Source organism: Sceloporus undulatus, chromosome 3, assembly GCF_019175285.1.
Source record: "Sceloporus undulatus isolate JIND9_A2432 ecotype Alabama chromosome 3, SceUnd_v1.1, whole genome shotgun sequence".
Lineage (NCBI taxonomy): Eukaryota > Metazoa > Chordata > Lepidosauria > Squamata > Phrynosomatidae > Sceloporus > Sceloporus undulatus.
In genome coordinates, this window is record NC_056524.1 from 34,313,580 (window position 1) to 34,334,172 (window position 20,593).

Here is a 20,593-nt window from a genome sequence, read left to right on the forward strand (position 1 = left end):
GATGATTCACTCTTTTAATTGTTATTTATCTTAGATATGTACGCCTTGGGCAGGCTTTTTATTACTCCTAATTTGTATCCGGACTGTTTGTACACGTGCTGTGTATAATTAACGTGCTATAGAAAATAAAGTTTAATAATAATAATAATAATAATAATATAATAGTAATGCATCATTTAATAGCCACTTCCAAAGAGACCTGAAGCAGCTTTATTTTGGCAGTCTGTGTAACAGGCCATAATTTCCTTTTTATCCAAAAACTGCTGTTTATCCTGCCTTGCTTTGAAGCTAGTTTCATCAGGCCTGTTTACAGACAGCCAAAATAAAGCGGCTTCGAGTCACAGTGGAGGTATGGTGTTTCATGATGTCATGTTCCTAAGAAGTCCAGAAGCCGGCACCACAAGCCACGCTCCAGTCCGTAGGCTGGACGGGCATGGCTTTGGTGCGACTTTCTGGACTCTTAGGATGCATGCATCATTGAAACACCATACCTCCACTGTGACTCGAAGCAGCTTTATTTTAGCTGTCTGTAACAGGTCCTAGTTTCCTGAGTCCAATGAATTTCTGACAGCATGCACAACGCAAAGGCTTGTGGGTATCTTAGCTGAATAAGCTAAGGATTGATTGCCTATGATGTGTCTACATCTAATCTAAAACAGGTTGGACTTTACTGCATTTATTTAATACACATAATGTGGATGATGAGAAATTATGTCGCACCATATGACATATCCTTGCTAAAACAGTCTTAATGATTTTGTACTAATTAAGCCCCTGTTTTCTTCTAGCAAACCGGATATTGTCTCGTCTGAGGCTGGCTGCTGCTAGTTGCTGTTGTGAAGCTGGCACAAGAGCCTTGTTATCACGAAATCATCACATTAGAACACAGTTACCAGCTGTGTGCCATTAGCCATTAAATGTAAGGACAACAGAAGGGGTGGATGGGATTGTTGGGCAATTACTATCTCTGCACTGCTTAATATACATAACTTGAAAACTTGATTTGACTTAGTCAATATTTTACAGTACATGTAGTAAAGTATGTCTGGTTCTTTCCAATATTTATAGCAGATATTAAGCAACGTCATGATTTTTCTTTCTTCCGGATGAGTTGCTACCAAGTCAGACAGCTTTTGCTCAGGAAACTACACAAAGCCTATCAGGTTAGGTTACCACTGAGGTATATGGCCATCTGTGCACTATGTGCAAAAGACCCAGTAAAAGAGACGCAGCTCCATGCAAGACAATGTCTAGTGAAAAAAAACATAAATGTGAGAAGGGAAATATTTGAAGCAGCATGCAGCAGTTAGTGGTAAGAAATTGAGGAGAAAAAGAAGTATTAAAGTTTTAACCTGCCACAATGATTTTAGATTAGGTTGCTGTAAGCATGTTAGACACGAGTCTATCTGGATTTCCAGAAATTTCTGTTTTGAAAAATGCAATGATGACTATGGTGAGGGGGTTTGATCTTTTGATCATATTGCTTTTGCACCCAGTTCTTTGTATTAATTGTTACCTTTAAAACCATAACATCTTTAAGGCCTTAATCATTGGAGGATCATCCATCCCTGCCTAACATTTCCCGGGAACGAGATAACTTAGGATTATCAGGCCCATATTATAAATTTTAGCACACTGTGAACAAGTGCGAGGAAAAGTCTTCTGTGTAGGAGTATCTATATCTGGGCTGAAAATAACACTGGCTCACAGCGATGCAGTCACCACTTCCGTTGGGACGCCTGTTTCAAAATTCTTAGTAGCACTCGAACAGTGGTTTTGATCAAATATGAAAGCCTCTCCCTACCCCCAAGTATTGTTACTGTTGTTATTAGTGGGAAGGAACACAGCAAACTTCAGTAGAAACTTGTATTGCCACTCCTTAGCAATCCTGCTCTGGTGCAATTCAATTTTCCTACGACTATTAGCAACTGAAAAAAAAAGCAGTATTAGTGGGTTTGCTTCTGAAATTTTGGTTTCCCATCAGTGATAGTAGCAGAGAAACAGAGCCAGTTATATAAAAATGGTGGAGGTTATGGTGTGTTGACGGTTTTTGCCTCCACCCTGCCTACATGCTTCACAAGATATCTGTGGACATTGCAGGTTCTTGTATGTTTGTGTAAGCCCCTCTTCCTCCAGCCGATATGCAAGTGTAGCCCTTGAGGCCCAAAAAGTGTTGTTGCCACCCTATTCTGGATTATAGTGTTTTAACTTGGACTGTTTTAGGATTTGTACAGCCACCTTTAGTCCTGTACTCGGGAGGATGACAGGATTATAAATAAAGGGATTTTTTGGATATGTCCGCAGCAAAAGGAAGAAAAAGGAAAATGGTAGGGCCACCTGCATAGAGAAGTGGTTAAAATGCTAACAGAAGACAGAGAAAAGGCAGAATTACTCAAACACCTTCATTGCCTCAGTCTTCTCAGAAACAGGCACAACGGGTGCTCAACCGAGGATAAGGAGCAGAGGACAGAATAGGGGAATTTCAGCACAGAATACGCAAAGAGAATAGTAGAGGAATACCTTGTTAATCTAAATGAATTTAAGTCTCCAGGACCAGATGAACACATCCAAGGGTACTAAAAGAGCTGGCAAATGTCACATATTGGATCCATTGGCAATATCTATTGAAAACTCCTTGGAAAAAACTAAACAGGAGAAATCCCAGCAGACTGGAGGAGGGCAAACGTTGTCCCCATCTTCAAAAAGGGGAAAAAAAAGAGGATCCCAACAATTATCGTCCAGTTAGTCTGACATCAATACCAGGAAAGATTCTGGAGCAGATCATTAAACAGAGAGTCTGTGATCATCTAGAAGGCAATGCCATAATCACAAAAATTAACATGGGTTTCAGAGAAACAAGTCATGCCAGACAAATCTGATCTCTTTCTTTGATAACATTACCAGCTTGGTAGATAAAGGGATTGCTGTGGATACAGTATATTTTGATTTCAGTAAGGCCTTTGGCAAGGTTTCCCATGACATTCTTGCAAAGAAGCTTGTAAAAGGTGAGCTAGACAAAGTAACTGTTAAAATAGATCTGTAATTGGTTGACTGGCCGAACCCAAAGGGTGCTCAACAATGGCTCCTTTTCATCCTGGAGGGAAGTGACCAGTGGAGTCCCACAGGAGTCTGTCCTGGGCCCAGTGTTATTCAACATGTTTATCAATGACCTGGATGACAGAATTGGGAACATACTTATCAAATTTGTAGATGACACCAAATTTGGAGGAATAGCTAATACTCCAGAGGACAGGATCAACATTCAAAATGATCTGAATAGACTAGAAAGCTGGGCCAAAGCTAACAAAATGAACTTCAACAGAGAGAAATGTAAGGTACTGCACTTAGGGCAGAAAAATGAAATGCACAGATATAGGATGGGAGACACATTGCTGAATGAAAGTACATGTGAAAGGGATCTAGGAGTCCAAGTAGACCATAAGTTGAACATGAGTCAACAGTGCGATGCGGCAGCTAAAAAGGCCAATGCAATTTTAGGCTGCATCAATAAAAGTATAGTGTCTAGATCAAGAGAAGTAATAGTGCCACTGTATTCTGCTCTGGTCAGGCCCCACCTGGAATATTGTGTCCAGTTCTGGGCACCACAATTCAAAAAGGACATTGAGAAACGAGCGTGTCCAGAGGAGGGCGACTAAAATGGTGAAAGGTCTGGAAACCTTGCCTTATGAGGAACGACTAAGGGAGCTGGGGATGCTTAACCTGGAGAAGAGAAGGTTAAGAGGTGATATGATAGCCCTGTTTAAATATTTGAAAGGATGTCATATTGAGGAGGGAGCAAGTTTGTTTTCTGCTGCTCCAGAGAACAGGACCCGGAACAATGGATACAAGCTACAGGAAAAGAGATTCACCTCAACATTAGGAAGAACTTCCTGACAGTAAGGGCTGTTCGATAGTGGAACACACTCCCTCGGAATGTAGTGGAGTCTCCTTCCCTGGAGGTCTTTAAGCAGAGGCTGGATGGCCATCTATTGGGAATGCTTTGATTTGGATTCCCTGCATGGCAGGCGGTTGGACTGGATGGCCCATGCGGTCTCTTCCAACTCTATGATTCTATGATTCTATAATAATAATGATCATGATGATCATGATTATGGAATTCAATGCCATGCCACTTCATTGAACAAGATTATACAATAGGTCAAAACAATCTTCTTAGAAAGTGTTTCTGTGAGCTGTCTTTAGTTTATAATGTTTATAGTTCTTGGGATGGAGCTTCTTTTATTCCAGGATTTCTATACTGTTATGATAGTACAGTATTCTGTTCAAACCCTTGCTGTTCTGCAGCTCTGTTTAGGGCAGAATAAATAGTATTAATATAATTCTGTACTTAAACATAAATTGTATTTATTGTAAACTTCATTTTCTCAGTCTCTGAGCACCCTATATCCTCTAGGGGTATATATCTTTGCATTCTGAATTCTCTTCAGATATAGTACCTCTTCCCATAAAAGCCATAGACCCCCCCCCCCCCAACCTATTTGCTCTGTTTAAAGACCAAAACAGTGAAAACATTCATTTTAGAGATTAGGCACTGCTTGAGACTGCTACTGGTACTCCTTAATTCCACATTTGTTTTACGCTCTTCTTAAGGCTACCTTAAGCAGTAGCTGCCCTACTACTGCTGTTCATCACTATCTAGGGAGTTCAAGAGCTCAAACCAGGGACTTTTTGATCCATATCTAGGTCTCTTAACTACTGTGCCTACAACATAATTTGCTAAATATTTTTGCCAAAATCACAGTATAATACCCACAAGATTAGTTTTTCTTATAACTTCAAAAATATATACACAGATACTTGTTTGCATGGACCTAATCTCCATTAGTGAATATGCTTTATATTATAAATGCATGTTTAACTACTGTTATGCTGACAAAATGTGACTGTGTTTAATTTTCAATTTTATACTTTCAGAGAAACTTTTATCACTTTTACCAGAGTACGTCGTTCCATATACTATTCATCTTCTGGCGCATGATCCTGATTATGTCAAAGTTCAGGACATTGAACAACTGAAAGACATTAAAGAGTAAGACTTTCTTTAAAACAACAATAATAATATTCTGTACAGTTTGATAGTATGTGCTGAGCTGAGTTGTAGCTTGCATTAAATGTTTAACTAGAGTAATGGCCAGTACAGACCATTTTGTGCCTGCCTGGGCCTGAAAGTAGGGCTAGGCAGGGCTCAGCTTTTACATGCTGCAAGCCCTACTATCGATGCTCATGTGCCATCATGGCGTGCCCCCATTTACATGAGGCATGCCATGATGATGCACGGGTGTCAGAGCACCCAAACAGCGCTAGCTGGAAGGGGCGTCGTCATGGTGCATGAGCACCATAATCCTGCCCCTTTAAAGCTGCCTAGAGCGGCGGCTTTTGAGGGAGTGGGTCCGTGCTGCAGCGTGTGGCTGCTGCGGCACCGACCAGGGGCAAAGACGGGTGGCTTTCAGCCGCCCATCTGTCAAGCCCCTAAGTTAAATATTTCAGTACTCCATATTTAATTTGTTTTTCAAAATGGAAACCAGTAATAATTTTTACCCATTGTAAATGATAACATATTGTATTTAATGTCTGGTTTTCTGACATAAGGAATATTTTTTTTAGATGTCTTTGGTTCATATTGGAAATATTGATGGCTAAAAATGAAAATAATAGCCATGCATTTATCCGGAAAATGGTAGAAAATATTAAACAGACAAAAGATGCTCAAGGACCTGAAGACCCAAAAATGAATGAAGTAAGTTGAATTAAAATGTTTGGATAGTACAAATACTTATATGCCTAATAGGTCTCTACCTAAGGTATTAGCTTCAAGGAATATTGGAACATCTGAGTGTTAGGTTCCACTGAACTCTGCTTTTTGGACTTTTTCAAGTATCACCATTTTCACAACGTGAGCAATTTATTTAACTATATTATAACCCATTAAGATTTTTTTCTGATAGCTGATACAGATTGGCTGAACTTCTGTGATGTCATGGCAATTTCTCCACAATGGATATTGAGTTAAAATTCCTCAGGGATATAATGGCTTCATAGGATATATTTCTGAAAGGTGGAAGTGATTTCCCTTCACTGCCGTTGTGGAAACTTAACAGTATAAAAGCTGCAGTTCCTAATAATCCTCCAGTTCTGCTTTTTCAAGATGTGTGCTATAACTGATGTTTTCTAAAAATGTACACAACCACATTCTCTTTCTTTAGAAACTTTACACAGTGTGTGATATAGCGATGAACATCATCATGTCAAAGAGCACAACATATAGTTTGGAATCTCCCAAAGACCCTGTACTTCCAGCTCGATATTTCACTCAACCTGACAAGGTAACCCCCCCCCTTAAATTGTATTAGAATTGCTGTTGGAAAATTTCAGTTATATTTTAAGTTCTTTAGCTGAAAAAAAGAGTATAGTAACATATTCAATATTGACAGCTCTGGGTGGCATAAACTACAGAAAACCCAAAGCTTTGATACATGGTAATCCAGAAATGCTTCCATAATAAATACATAATTATTTATTTTTTTCTTTCTCCCAGGACGGGAGTGTAATTCATTGTTTACATTAAATATGTGTGCCAATCCTGGTGCTAATTGTACATCAAAAATCTGATACTTTAAAATGTTTTACAAATTTTTAAAAAACACGGTCTAAACGACTATTTCTACATTTTTTCTACCTGAGCCTATTTCTCTTTCTTCTCATTACAGAATTTCAGTAATACCAAAAATTACTTGCCACCAGAAATGAAATCATTTTTCACTCCAGGAAAGGTGGGCTTCTGTACATATTTATTTAGTACTTACCCTAAGCAAATCATTTTTGTTTGTATTTATTTGCCCTTGCCACAAAATTTCTGTTAGTGTTAAAACTACAAATGAACTTGTCTCTTTTATTTATAATATTTATACTCTACTACTTAGTAAAACACACAGCAGTTCATAGTTTATGAAAACAAAACCTTAGAGTAAATCAGTAACATAAACAAGGTTAAGAACAATAGTGATAAAACACATGCTCAGTAGTAAAGCTGATGTTAAAAAGCCTACCACTGAAAGGATACAAAAGTTGGCAAAATTTACTTAGCAAAAGTGTTTGATAAATATGTTGCCACAACTGGTTGGACAAACTCTGTCTTCCACATGTAGCCCTCAGCACACCTACCCACTCTTTTTGTTTGTTTGTTTTTACAAATCTCTGCAACTCTCAGAACCCCCAATGGGCCTTTAAAAATATATGGTGATTGTCTTCATAGATAGCGCATAAGCTATACTGAAGGCTTTATGGTTGACTAGAAGTGGTAGCTACAAAATAATTTTTACAGTACAAAAATCTCTGTATTTTTCCTGCCCACATTGGTGCAGTAGACTGTGTTTCCAGCACCAGAGGTTCATGGGAGTGACTTTGGGAAACACTGAAGGTTCAGTCAGTTATTTTGTCTTATTGAGTGCTAAGTGGTGCTAATTTCCTAATAGTAGTTCACACACAAATTATTTGAGGAACATCTTTGCAGTTACAATAAGTCTTAGATTTGGAAAATGAGGAATACTGAACAAGAATTCAGCCTCTGCAGTACTGTGCATTGTGAGGGAATGTCTATAAAATCAGCCAGAACATCAAGAATGTGTCTTAATAACACTAGTGGGATGATACACCTGAACTTATCATTGATCTAACCAACCAAGGAAGTGCCCTTGAATTTGCCTTGTCTGCCCCACCTTGACAAAAGACTCTGCTGTGGCCCCATACAGACAGTCCTTATGACTGGATTGTGGCTTTGGCGTGGCTTCCGGACTCTTAGGACGTATGCATCATTTAAATAGCATACCTCCAAAGTGGCCCGAAGCAGCTTTATTTTGGTCTGTCTGTATGGGGCCCAAGGGAATAGGATGGTAGATGACTTACTGCTCAGTATTTGGCTTGAAATCCAGCAGAATCTGCCTGAGTTGATGTGCCATTGGTATGCTCATTTTGCATGCAAAAGGCCTTGGGTGTATTACAAGTACATATGAATGAGGTAGCATCCCTGAGAATATACATAAATGGATGTTTATGTTTGTCATAGATTTGTTACTGCTTTGTTACTTGAGATACAGGAATTCACAATAGTAAATGTCAGTACTAAATGGAGTTGTTTTTTTTAACAGCCCAAAGCAGCCAATGTTCTTGGAGCTGTTAATAAGCCACTTTCATCAGCAGGCAAGCAGTCTCAATCTAAATCATCACGAATGGAAACAGTAAGCAATGCCAGCAGCAATTCAAATCCAGGCTCACCTGGAAGAATCAAAGGCAGGTGAGTAATACATCGAAACAATATTTATATTTATTAATTACATTTTAATAGTATATATGTAACAGTATCCTAAAATAAATTGAGTAGAGCAGAATGCAAATCAGATTACATCTAGATGGGAAGATAGTTGCAGAAATCCTAGATCAGTATTTACTTATGTCTTCTGGGGTGAACCCACCCAGCCCATCTTAAAAGTCAGCCAGTGAAGATGAAGGAGATCTGCTGTTTCCAATCACAAGAAGAGTGACATTTCCACTTCCTCCTGCCAGGAGCGAGACTGTGATAAGGACAGAGATGCTGCTTCTCATTGTTGCAGGCTCGCTCACTAGTGAGAGGCAGATGGAAACTTCCACTTTGTGCCTGCTTGGAAGCTGAATGGAATTCATTCACCTGATCTGGTGGTTAGCTGTTAAGGTGGACTGTGTGGCATTTACTCAGATTTCCAGTCAGACTTCATAGTTTTACTGAATACACATCAGTTACATATCTGTAACTCTATGTTATGAATCAGTAACTGCAGTGCTGAATGCCTATAGGTATTGAATGGCTATTGATTATAGTTGCTGAATAAATGCTAGATAAAACTTTGCCTCATACTGGAATGTATTGTTATGTTTAGAGTAGAATCCCCTTTGCATTTAATGCAGAAAAGTATAAAGCCATTTTGCTTTCTTTGGTTCTTGCTTTTATACTATTACATGTTTAATCTGTACTGAGCTGGTCTCTTTAGTAAATAAATGAAGTGAATGAATTAATGCTGGTGTTACTTTATATATGGATATAAAAATATACCAATAAAATCAAATGATATGCATGACAAATCATTCTTTTTATTTAAATTCTTTTTGCATAGGTTCAAATTTTGATTTTACTATGTACTAGGTGGCCTTGAGAAAGAAAAATCTGTTTTTCAGCCTAACTTTCCTTAATTGTAATTGGAAACTTGCTGTATATTAGGATATATAATACCAACATTACAAAATAATAAAAATAATTAATCCAATAAACTATTGTATTTAACACTGTTAAACTTGCTTAAGAGATGGGCTTGGATGCTTCCCCCAACCTTCATTTCAATAAACTTCATTTCATTTGCATTAGAATTGAATCTCATCTTGGGAAAAATAAGGATATAAATTAAAACATTCAAAATTGGCAGGTATTTTTCTAATGATACTTAAGAAAGTAAGCGGTGTTATGTCTCCACCTGACCTCTGTCATGCTGTATGGTTGGCGTTTTGAGTTAGAGCTCAAGGAAAAGACTAGTGTAACTATTCATTCATGTTGGAAGACTGGAAAAAAGTTACATTGGTTTACCAAACCCCCCCCCCCTTAAAAAGCAGAGAACTCCTGAAATAGTTTATCATAGTGCAGAAGTGAAATATTACTGCTCAGAAACCAATGTTGATAAGAAAATATAGGTGTAAATTCACCATGTAAAACAGGATGAAAGGAATGGGAATGCTTTAATTTTCAATGAACAAAATAAATAAGAACTTCATCCCAAAGAGATGGAATGTCTTATTGCACACCTGAAACATTGGGGTCACATTGGCCAAGTCTAGCCCCTCCATACTAGTTGCATCCCTAAAAGAACATCTACCTTTTTCATACAAATGCATGTATGTTATTTCAACTATGGGGCAAAAGTGTGACACCAATGAAATGAAGAAAAACATCACCCTAACATTGATAATTTCTTATTTCAGCTGAAGCTGTTGTCAATTTTCAATTCAGAAACTATGGATTAATTGTATTTCTGATCTTGAATGTCTATGTTGTAACAGACTTGACAGCACTGAAATGGACCACAGTGAAAATGAAGACTATACAATGGCTTCACCTTTGCCAACAAAGAAAAATGATAAGAGAGATGACTCTGAAATTGTAAGAATTAATTAATTGTGTTGCATTTTTCATTCATCTTAATAAATAAGTACACGAAAAAGAAATATTTTCTAGCTAGCACTCATAAATATGGATTTCATTTTTAAAATCATACTGATTTACTAGAAAACCTAACTTACATCTTCTAAAAATTAGAAATAGGAGCTCTAACATGTACTTGTGTGGTGTAATATGTAATCAAGTCTTTGAGAGATTTTTTTAAAATTGCCATTATAGAATTAAGTATGACAATCTCATAATATTTGAATTGTATAGTCACTTTACATTTCAACAGATGAGTAAAACAGCAAGGCAGGCCCTGCATTTCACCTTAAAATATTTATTTCCTTAAAATTCTTGTATTGCAGGAATTTATTTTGGTCACTTAAGGCACAGTTTAACCACTAAGAAAACACTATATTTGAAACTTAAAAGAAATTTTTGGAGTCTTTTTTTTTCATTGTAAAAGAAATCCTATTTTTTCATGAATAGGAACTTGATAATTGATGGGAGAATTAACTTTTTCTTTCTTCTTCAGTCAGAGCTGGAAAAGCCCAGAAGCAGGAAGAAAATGATTACAGATCCAGAAGAGAAGTTGGGTATAGATGATCTGAGTAAACTAGGACAAGAACCAAAACTTAGAAGTGGTCAGCGAGGAAGAAAGAGGGCAGCAGTTATTTCAGAGCCAGAGGAACCTCAGTGGTCAGAGGAAAAGAGACTAAAGGAGGATGTCCTAGAAAGTGAAGATGAACAAAACAGCCCACCAAAGAAGGGAAGACGAGGACGACCCCCCAAGGCAGCTGTTGGAGCCACACTAAAGGAAGAATCATCAGTAAAGACATCTAAAAGGGGCAGAAAAAAAGCCACACCGGTAAAACCTGCAGAGGAGGAAGAGGAGGAGGAAGAGGAGGAAGAGGAAGAAGAAAGACAAATGGAAAGCATAGAGCAGAAGTCAAAAGTTCGGCAGTACAAGACACCAAGGAAAACACAACAGAGGTATATCCCTTGTTTTGTAAACTGCTCTCTAACTTTGGACTTGTGTTTTAAAATTTGTCATATAACTTGGATATTCTTCCAAGTAGGTCTGAATCATCTGAAATAAGTACAACTGAATCCAACCAGTCCACACCACAGAAAAGACGAGGGAGACCACCAAAAACACCACCTTCACAGCAGAAAAAAGGGTAAGATGAAACTGTGTTTAAAGAGGAATTTTTATGTTTTTTGAAAATGTTTTCATTCATGTATTTTATGTTTTAAATGTTTTTGCCCACCTTGGAGGCTCTGGTAGATGGAGATGCATCAGGCAAATGCCATCAATAAATGAATGAATGAATGAATGAGGTGAAGTTTGTTACATTTAGTCAAGTTTTTTAAAAACATAATATCTCAGAAAATCCAATCATAAACAGAAAGTTTTGACCATGTCACTCCTCTGTTGTTATCTCTTCACTGCCTCCCCATTCCTTTCAGGATTCAGTATAAGCTTCTTCTTTTAACCTTCAGAGCCTTGTATGGTTCCCCCCCCCCCCCCGGGGGCAATCCAGGGGCTCAGGGCTCCTGACCCAGCCAAGAGTTTCTTCTTCTCTGGCTCAGATTCACTCTTTCTCCCTTGCCACTCCTTATTCCTGAAACCACCTCCCTAAACATTTTCGGACTGTTACTTCTCTAGTTAATTTTAAGTCTGAGTTAAAAAAATTTTTGTTTATGTAAGCATTTAAAGCTTGATATCTCTGTTAATTCAGACTAGGGTATAATTGTCTATAGTTTCACAGTTGAAAGCTATTTCAATGGGAAAAAATTCTATTAACTATATTTTATATTATATATTTTATGATTTTAGACTGCACACCATTGGCAGGTTTATATTGTTTTGATCACTCTGTAAAGTGCCGTGCAAAACTTACGACGCTATACAAATAAATACTAATAATAAAATAGAACAGTGTACCTTATTTCCATCCAGCTGGTTTAAACAACTATATTTATATAAGGTTCAGGGAAGAGAAGAATTTAGTATTTCTTAGATGCTGTGATGGCCTTTAGATCTTCCCACAACTAATTTGTCATTTGTTAGAATAATTTATAAAATGAACACTTTATCTGTGGTTTTCCATTTTAGAAGAGCTGGACGGGCAAAGCAAACAGCAAGTAAAGAAAATGAATCTGGTGAAGAAATGGATGTATTTCAGAGTAATTCACCTGTTGAAGATATTCCCCAAGAAGTAACAATGGAAGAAGAGGAAGTTTCCACAGTTAAAGTAAATATGTTTTTTAATTTTATAACTTACGCAGGGTATGGACTGCCCCTTTGGGGCAGACTGCAATGCACCCCTTTACTCCACGGATTGGGGCCAGGGCAGCCACACCGACAGCCCAGAGGCCCCAATTCAGCACTTTTCGGGACCAGGGAGAAGTGGCAAAATGCCGTTTCTCCCAGGTCCTGAAAAGGGGTGTCCTTGGGGCTTCATGCCCCAGGACACCCCGGGAGCTGCAGCCGGGGGAGAAAGGGGCCACTTGGGCCCGTTTCCACAGCCGTTTGGTGGCTGCAGGAACAAGGCACTCCCTCAGAAGGAGCTCCGTTTTGGAGCTCCTTCACGTGCTGTTGGTGCAAAGACATCACACATGCACCGCGTTGTTTGGACGCAGCATGTGTGTGACATAATCATGGCGCCATGATTACGCTCCCATCACGTGCTAGGGTTAGGCCGCATGTGGGCGGAGTGCTCCGAGGCAACCCTAGCACATGACGAGGACGTCACATAAAGCCCGTCTGTACCGGGCCTTAGTTTTCATGCATTATAACAAAATAGTGAAAAGATGCTCTTTCTTCTGCCTGTGCATATAATAGAAAGAGCCTAATGGATTTTACTTTGTGATAAACTACCCTTCTCTGTCTTTTACATTGAAACAACAATGTGGGAAAAGAGAACATGAGTCATTTGTAGTTAATATTAAAATGAATTATCAAAGTTTAACTAAGTAGGCATGTATACGAAATATAAGAGCCAGTGGCGAAGTGGTTTGATGATTGGACTGTGACTATGGAGACCAGGATTTGAATGCTCACTTGGCCATGGAAACCTAGTAGGTGGCCTTGGGCAAGTTGTACTTCCTCAGCTTCAGAGCAAGACAAGGACAAGGCCCCTTTGAAAAAATCTTACCAAGAAAACCCCATGATAGGTTCACCTTGGGGTCATTTTAAGTCAGAAATGAGTTAAAAGTATGCAACAACAACAATATGAAATATGTGACATAAATTTTGAAATTAGCAGAATAGGCTTTTTTCTTAATGCCTGTTGGTTTTTGCGGTAATAGAATGTATGTTTCATTTTAAATATTACTTCCACTTGTGCTTCTCTTTCATTCATACATTTAAAAGGTATTTGTATTTAATGGTATGTTGATGCACAGTGCAAGGCACATTGATGGCATTGGCACTTAATGCATAATAAAAGGTGCATTTAAATGTGCTTTACACTTGTGGAATTGATTAATGATATAGCAGTTGACAAACACGTGAATGTCTGTCTGCAGATCTTCTTAGCTGGATTGGGGTATATAACTTGATGTGGTGTTTTCCCCCCAGGTACGCCGAAGGACATCCAAAAGGGAAAAGCGATGAAAAAGCCACATTGCCAGCATTTTAAAGTGAAGTCTTTGAAGAATGCTCTTTATTATTTCAGACTGAAGCTCTTGGTGCTCACAATGGGAATTGCTGGTGAAAGCTAGACAATTTTCCTGCCCTGCAATTGGAGTTTCCAGGTCACAAGCATAAGCCACACACATGTTAATATCATAAACCATGGATTTTTGTGAAGTGTAACGTGTGTTGGCTATATAGACACATGAACAAAAGAAACAGCCTGTAAATAATCCTTTTTTAAAAAATGTTTCTGACTCCTGTGTGCTTGTATAGCTTTTACTGCGGCTTTAAACCTGACAGTACAAAACTGTTAGATCTATTGATTTCAAAAAAGGAGGAAAAATTAGAATGGATATCAAGCAATATCTGTCAGTGTCTGTATTTTTTTGTTTTTTGGCATTTAACTGTGAAAAAAAAAATCAGTTTGACATTATAGTGATACTTCTAACAGTATTTGTTAGAAAGTAACAGAAAAAACCATGGCCTCTTTTTCTTTATATATCTAATCCAGTGTTTACCTTTGGCCCTCATCTGTCTTTGGAGGTGCCAGACTGCATTTGAAATGATTTGGGATGAAATAATACAGCTAGAAGCAGATTTGTGAAAGAAGATTTATTTTACACACCTCAGTATTGATACCAGATTCTTCTGGACCTTTTGTGACATTGAGCATTTAAAAAGAATTTAATAGTTTAATTTTTAAAGTGTGTTATTAAATAATGTAATGAGAGCCTATCTTCTTATTTTCCTTAATAGTTTTTGTTAATCTGCTGTATCAATAAAATTCTGCAACTGAATTTTTAATAGTCTAGTATCTCAGTGTGCATATTCCCTCCTGAACATTATGTTCAAAAAGAGCAAATTATTGCATTATAATATGAAACCTGATATCTGAGCTTTAGTGAAAATACAGGTTTTATTACTATGTAAAGTTAATTGAAAGAAAATTTTATTGATGCAGTCTGTCTTTATAAAGCTGTTCCTTCTTCAGAGCCACGTGTTTTGTATTTCACAGTGATTGCATGTTTATGAAAAAAATGTAATGAAATTGCAATGTAATTTTAAAGAGTCTTATCTGGTGTAGGATATCCTACACTGCCTCATGAGAAGAACCTTCTACCAAGAGCTTATTGTATTTTCTTTTTTTGTTAACCAACTTTTTTTTTAATTTTTCTGTGTGTAGGTGTGGACAGTTGGGAGAGGGCTTATGGTGAACATGTTTTCCATTGAATCGTCAGTGAAAGAATATTTCAGTCGGGGTATTCTAAATCTTTAAGGAGCTTCACTTTATGTACCCACCTTCAAGTGGTTGAACTTTGTTTCTTGGGTAAAATTACAAAAATCAAACAAACTGGGAAATTACTTAAGGCGTCCTGTATGCAGTTTTGCAAACTGTGTTTGAACCAAAATGTGTAGGTTTTTATTTATGCTTTGCGAGGCACACTTTATAGTTTAACATGTTGTTTTTCTTGCTAGTAGTAAATATTAGAGCATCAAATTTTAACTTATTAATATTTTATCTCATGGAATAATGGAACATTGTCAGAAATTAACCAAGGCATCTTTTAAGTTATAATTTCAAGGGGATATATGCTAGGGAAGAGATGAGACTCCACGGTTGTTCCAGAACATGTTAGCAAGTAAAATTTTCAGAGGAAATTCAGCTTTTTTTCTAAACTTTTTCATTATATGGTTTTTTAAAAAAAAATCAGCAGCAGCAATAGACAAAGCTAGACAGTTTGTGTTGATCAAGCTGTTCTGCTTAAATGCTTCCTTGAAGAACCCCTTTTTACTGTTCTGGGGCTGTCCTTTGTTTGAGTAACAGCTGTTTAAAAACATTAGCTAAAGGTGGCTCAGATGACTTCACTTAGAAATTTCCCTATCAGCTCACAAAGTTTAACAGTGCAAATAAGAGTTTTTATATAGTAGAAAAGAAAAATAGTATGTTAGTATTTCATTTTCTTAAACTGACAAAATTGCACTGACAACATTTAGTAAGTATATGCATAAAACGATTTGATGCAAAATATCAAAATGATATTCAAACTGCTTTGCAGACTGTTGAACATAGTTTGCATGAACATAATTTGACCATATTTCTTTTAATACTGATACACACAAATTAATCATAAATCTTAATATTTAAATTTAATCTATAATTTGGCAGTTTAAATATTTATTTTCCGGTAGTTTGACAGTTTAAATTTGAAATTGGGAAAACAGATGCAGATAAAATGAGATCATGTTTAACCATTTTAGTCTTTATTCTCTTCCTATAAGTATACTGAATATCTTATGTACTAACACTTTCAGATCTGCATACAATAGCTGCAGTAAAATAATGTATAAAGAGACAGTATGCTAAAATGCAGTTAGTGTGCTTTTCAATTATGTTCAGTTTATAATATGTATTGTATAACATTAAACAGTCAAGTTGACCTCACTGTTGAAAGTTCAAGCATGAAATTTTTAGTTATCTTGTTGTAGCCTGCAACCAAGCATATTAATCCACTTTTATTATCATTTTCTTGCTGAAGTGAAACAGAAAATGTACAGCAAGCTGGGTTTTTAGTTACTTAACTTCCAAAGACATATTATTGTTCTTGTACTTTTTTTCTTTGTATCATTTCCCCAAAATACAAGTATATATTAGAAATGTTTAGATTACAAATGCAAATCTGACAGAAAAGGGGAAATTAATGTACATTCTCTTCTACTGAGACCCAGCTAGTAGCGGACTAAACTCTGGGCTCAAATCCCTGCTCAGCCATAGAAACCCCACTAAGTCACTCATTCTGATGGGAAGGGAATGACAAACTTTCTCTGCATAAATCTTGCCAAGAAAATCCTAGGATATGATGGTCATAAGTTGGACTCAACTAGAAGGCACATAGCAACAACAAATTCTATCAGTGGTAGACTTGTACCAAATAGTGAATAGTACAGTTCTCACTTTGAATGAAGGCGCCATGGAAATTTGTGTCAGGAAGGATAAAACTAATGCACATATTCTTTACCTGCTAGGCTTGTTATTAATAACAAATAGTAAAATTTCTACCCTCTATGGAGGTTACATTATTTCTCTCTGCTGCGATCCCAATGCACCGCCGTCTCAAATGACCCTGTTACCTGTATCTTATCTTGCAACTTTCTTTGGTTTCATGGTATAGTGTTGGTTTGAGATGTTTACATGGACACTGCAATCAAAGTTAACAATCTTTAACAATTTGGGTGTTACAAATGGGAAATTATGGTAACAGAAGCCAAGACTAGTAGAATGTCAAAGATTTCAGGATAGGATCCTATGTAACAGCAATGCTAGTATGTTTTCATTATTAATGTTATTTTTATGGCCCTCATTTGAGGGTATCTTGAGTAGGGAATGAGCTTAAGTACCTACTGTCAGTGGAATGGTTGAACCACTGCTTTTGCTAGACATGAAGGGCAAAGTGTTGAGGCTTCATTACATTGTACAAGACTTGTGTAGCCACATTGAACAGAAGTGTTTGGAATATATAACGCCTACTTGAAGTGTTGGTGATACAGATTACCATGTCGAGTTCATTTTGATGACATTACATGCATATTATAGATGTAAACTTTACTGGGCATGCAGCATTACAGTCCCAGTTGTCCATCAGGTATAAGAGTAGTGATCCTGGTTTCTCAAGATGTGTGTTTATTACCTGATCAGTAGTTTGTTTGAATTTACTCTGCAAATATCACCTTAGGCTTGGATGTCTTCTGATAGTTTTCCATTTTTAGTTAACCTACTATACTATAGTAGGCCTTAAAATTTGTGTCTGATTTAGGCCCCATACAGACCGGCACAAAGCGCCGGCCTGTGGGCAGAGTCATTGTGCAGCATCCTCATGCTGGATGCCCTAACCCTGCCCCCACAGTGCCATTTTATCATGCGCCGGTCCACACGGTGCACGTCAACATGAAACACCTCCGGCTTTTTGTAGCTCCTTTTTGCGCTCTCCAAAGGCTGAATTGGGGCTATGGCGTGAGGTTGCTGCAGCCCCGATCTGGCCAGGTAATGAATTAAGTAATGAATCAAGAGCTTGCTTTTGCAAGATTTACATTTAATAAATAAAGTTTTTGATAACTGTGGGAATTTGTTGTTCATTAGATGATGGGTCTGTGCTATTGCAAACTGCATGTGCTCAATCAGTATTGCTTGTGTGTACTGGATTCAGTATTGTTTGTATGCCGCCCCTTAGGGCCAATCTGTATAGCCCATTAATTATCCTGGGATAATTGTCTGTTCCCTCCTGTACTAGAAGAACCATATTGGCTTCATGTATCTGATTTAATGGGTTGAAGCCTTCGAAGAAAGAAAAATACGATAGAATTGTACCAATTGAGAAAGGTAACTATTATTCCTATTTATGTAGATAATATTTAAAGTTATATGTTGGTGTTTGGCATCAATTCAGAACCTACACAATACTTTTATTGTGGGTGGAATATATAGTAATCCCTGAAATTTCCTGATCATCCACAAGTTAGCTGACTGTCTACTGAGTTATCCTGGAATTTTCCTATCAGTGTCTCTAATTTGCTGGAAAATTGAGTTGCTGCTACTTAACTATATTCCCAATATCCTGCCTTGCCTGTCTCACTCAACAGTGTTCCATTACCTTCACTTTTGACTCCTTGTAAGTTCACCCTCCTCCCCCCCATCCTGAGAAATAATGAGTAAAGAGTTCTAGCGAACTAGACTCTAAAAAACAAAACAGTTCTAAGTAATGAATCAAAAGCTTGCTTTTGCAAGATTTACATTTAATAAATAAAAGTTTTTGATAACTTCGGGAATTTGTTGTTCATTAGATTATGGGTCTGTGCTATTGCAAACTGCATGGGTTCAATCAGTATTGCTTGTGTGTACTGGATTCAGTATAGTTTGTATAGATGCTTAAAATAGTTTTTCATACTACAGTTAATGTCTTTATAAATACTGCATCTGTCACCACATGTATGATATAAACAGCAGCCACTGTTAATAGAAATAACTGGCTGTATCCTGACAGTAGTTTAAATATTAATTGGAAAGAAAACGAGCTTAGTACCAAGACTTTAGAGTTATTAAATGGGGGTTTGTGAAGCTGAAGGTAGGCTGAATTATAGGCATCATTTTATTTACTATAAGTTAAAAAAACATTTGTTTAGAGCACGGGTGAGAATCATGTGCCCTGCAGGTGGTCTATTGCCCTAGAGTTTCCATCTCCCATGAAATGTTTTAAACATTAAAATGTCCCCCCTCCCCCAGTTAAAACGTTTTCTCGGAGCATAGCTTTCATGCTAATGGCTGTTTCACTAGGACCTACCCCAAAACAGACCCAGGAGCAGTCAAAATAAAACTGGAAGTGCTCAGCAGAAACATCACTTCCAATTATTAACAAGAAGGATAGTGTGGCTTGCTGAGACTCTGGCAGAGCTGACTTTGCCTGCCAGTTGAGCAAGGGCAAGAGCAGAATATACTACAAATCAAAATTAGAGTAATATTCATTCAGGGGGACAGGAGGAGGATTAGAACCTATGGACACCAAGAGCAAATAGACATCAGTAGTCAGAGTTGACAGAAGATACAGTTGTCAGGCTTTCAAAATTGTAACTTAAATTCTGACAGTCCTCAAAACCAGGAAGGACAAACAGTTTAAATACTTGGTTACTGCTCCCATTTGCTTCTAAACAATTTGCATCTAAAAATTAGTTTCATATATAGTCCCAGCTTAGCCATAAAACCCTCTGGGTGACCTTGGGCAAGTCCCGCTCTCAGCTTTAGAGGAAGGCAAAGTTAAACCCCTTCTAAACAACTCTTGCCAAGAAAACCCAATGATAGGTTCACCTTAGAGTCACCCTAAGTTGGAAAAGACTTGAAGGCACACAACAATAACAAATGTAAGAACAAGTTCTTCATTGTGGTCTTTGTACTTCACACAACTGGGTCTCGCACATACGCAGAGTATTCACAGACGTTCCAGGGCTGTAACTTTTTGGTAGTAACCCCATGCTCTCAGGGCAGCTATATGAGTAGCATCAAGCAGCTACTCCCCTCACTTCCTTTTTGTCCATCATACAATTTGTTTTGAACTCCACATGTTGTGTAGCTTTTATTCTTTTGGGGATTTTTCTTCTGGATATCATCTTTGCATGGCATTCAAGGCCTTGTTAAAATGTTGCATTTCATGTGACAGTAAAATTCTCTATTCAAATGTTCTTGAACACTGCCTCTTTTCCCTGTGTGAAGGCCACCTGGTAAACTTGTGCTCCATCTGCTGTGGCTTCATCAATCAGATCCGACATCTCTTGGAGCAATCATTAAAGGGAGCTGAGGAAGTGGCTAAAAACCAACCTCTTCACACCACTTTTGTTCCCATCGACAAATAATGTTCAATTCCTTCAGTGCTGAGGAGACCCCTCAACATCTTCCCTGGCCAACCACCAGCAATCCACTTTAACTCCACCACCCTCTTCCCTGGAGGGTCCAGACACTTTAATTACATCACCGATTCCAGGTCAATCCATCCTGAGACTACACAAATCTGGTAAGGGTCATAAGAGATCTTCCCCCAGTTCTGCACCAAAAAGAGAGCCCAAAAAACCAAAGTCAGTTCCATAGCACTCGGTCTCAGATGGCATCTACATCAGTACCAATAGTGAGCTGCTGCTTGTGCTTGTCCATCCCTGCTTCTGTACTAGCAATTTCAGAGAGACCATTTACTGAGGATTGCCCAATCCAG

The 20,593-nt window shown here is 37.8% G+C and overlaps 1 protein-coding gene across 1 annotated transcript in view; it reads left to right on the forward strand.

Annotated features, from left to right (window-relative positions):
* Positions 1-18,659, forward strand: part of PDS5B (PDS5 cohesin associated factor B) — a 136,081-nt gene extending 117,422 nt beyond the window's left edge. The window contains 15 exon segments of the mRNA XM_042457262.1: positions 789-798; positions 800-829; positions 831-919; positions 1,112-1,283; positions 1,285-1,312; positions 4,936-5,050; positions 5,626-5,758; positions 6,225-6,344; positions 6,729-6,791; positions 8,166-8,311; positions 10,099-10,198; positions 10,737-11,194; positions 11,281-11,382; positions 12,321-12,459; positions 13,788-18,659. Coding sequence (XP_042313196.1) covers positions 789-798; positions 800-829; positions 831-919; positions 1,112-1,283; positions 1,285-1,312; positions 4,936-5,050; positions 5,626-5,758; positions 6,225-6,344; positions 6,729-6,791; positions 8,166-8,311; positions 10,099-10,198; positions 10,737-11,194; positions 11,281-11,382; positions 12,321-12,459; positions 13,788-13,823 — 1,741 coding nt within the window. The 3' untranslated portion in view covers positions 13,824-18,659.
* The last annotated feature ends 1,934 nt before the right edge of the window (positions 18,660-20,593 follow it).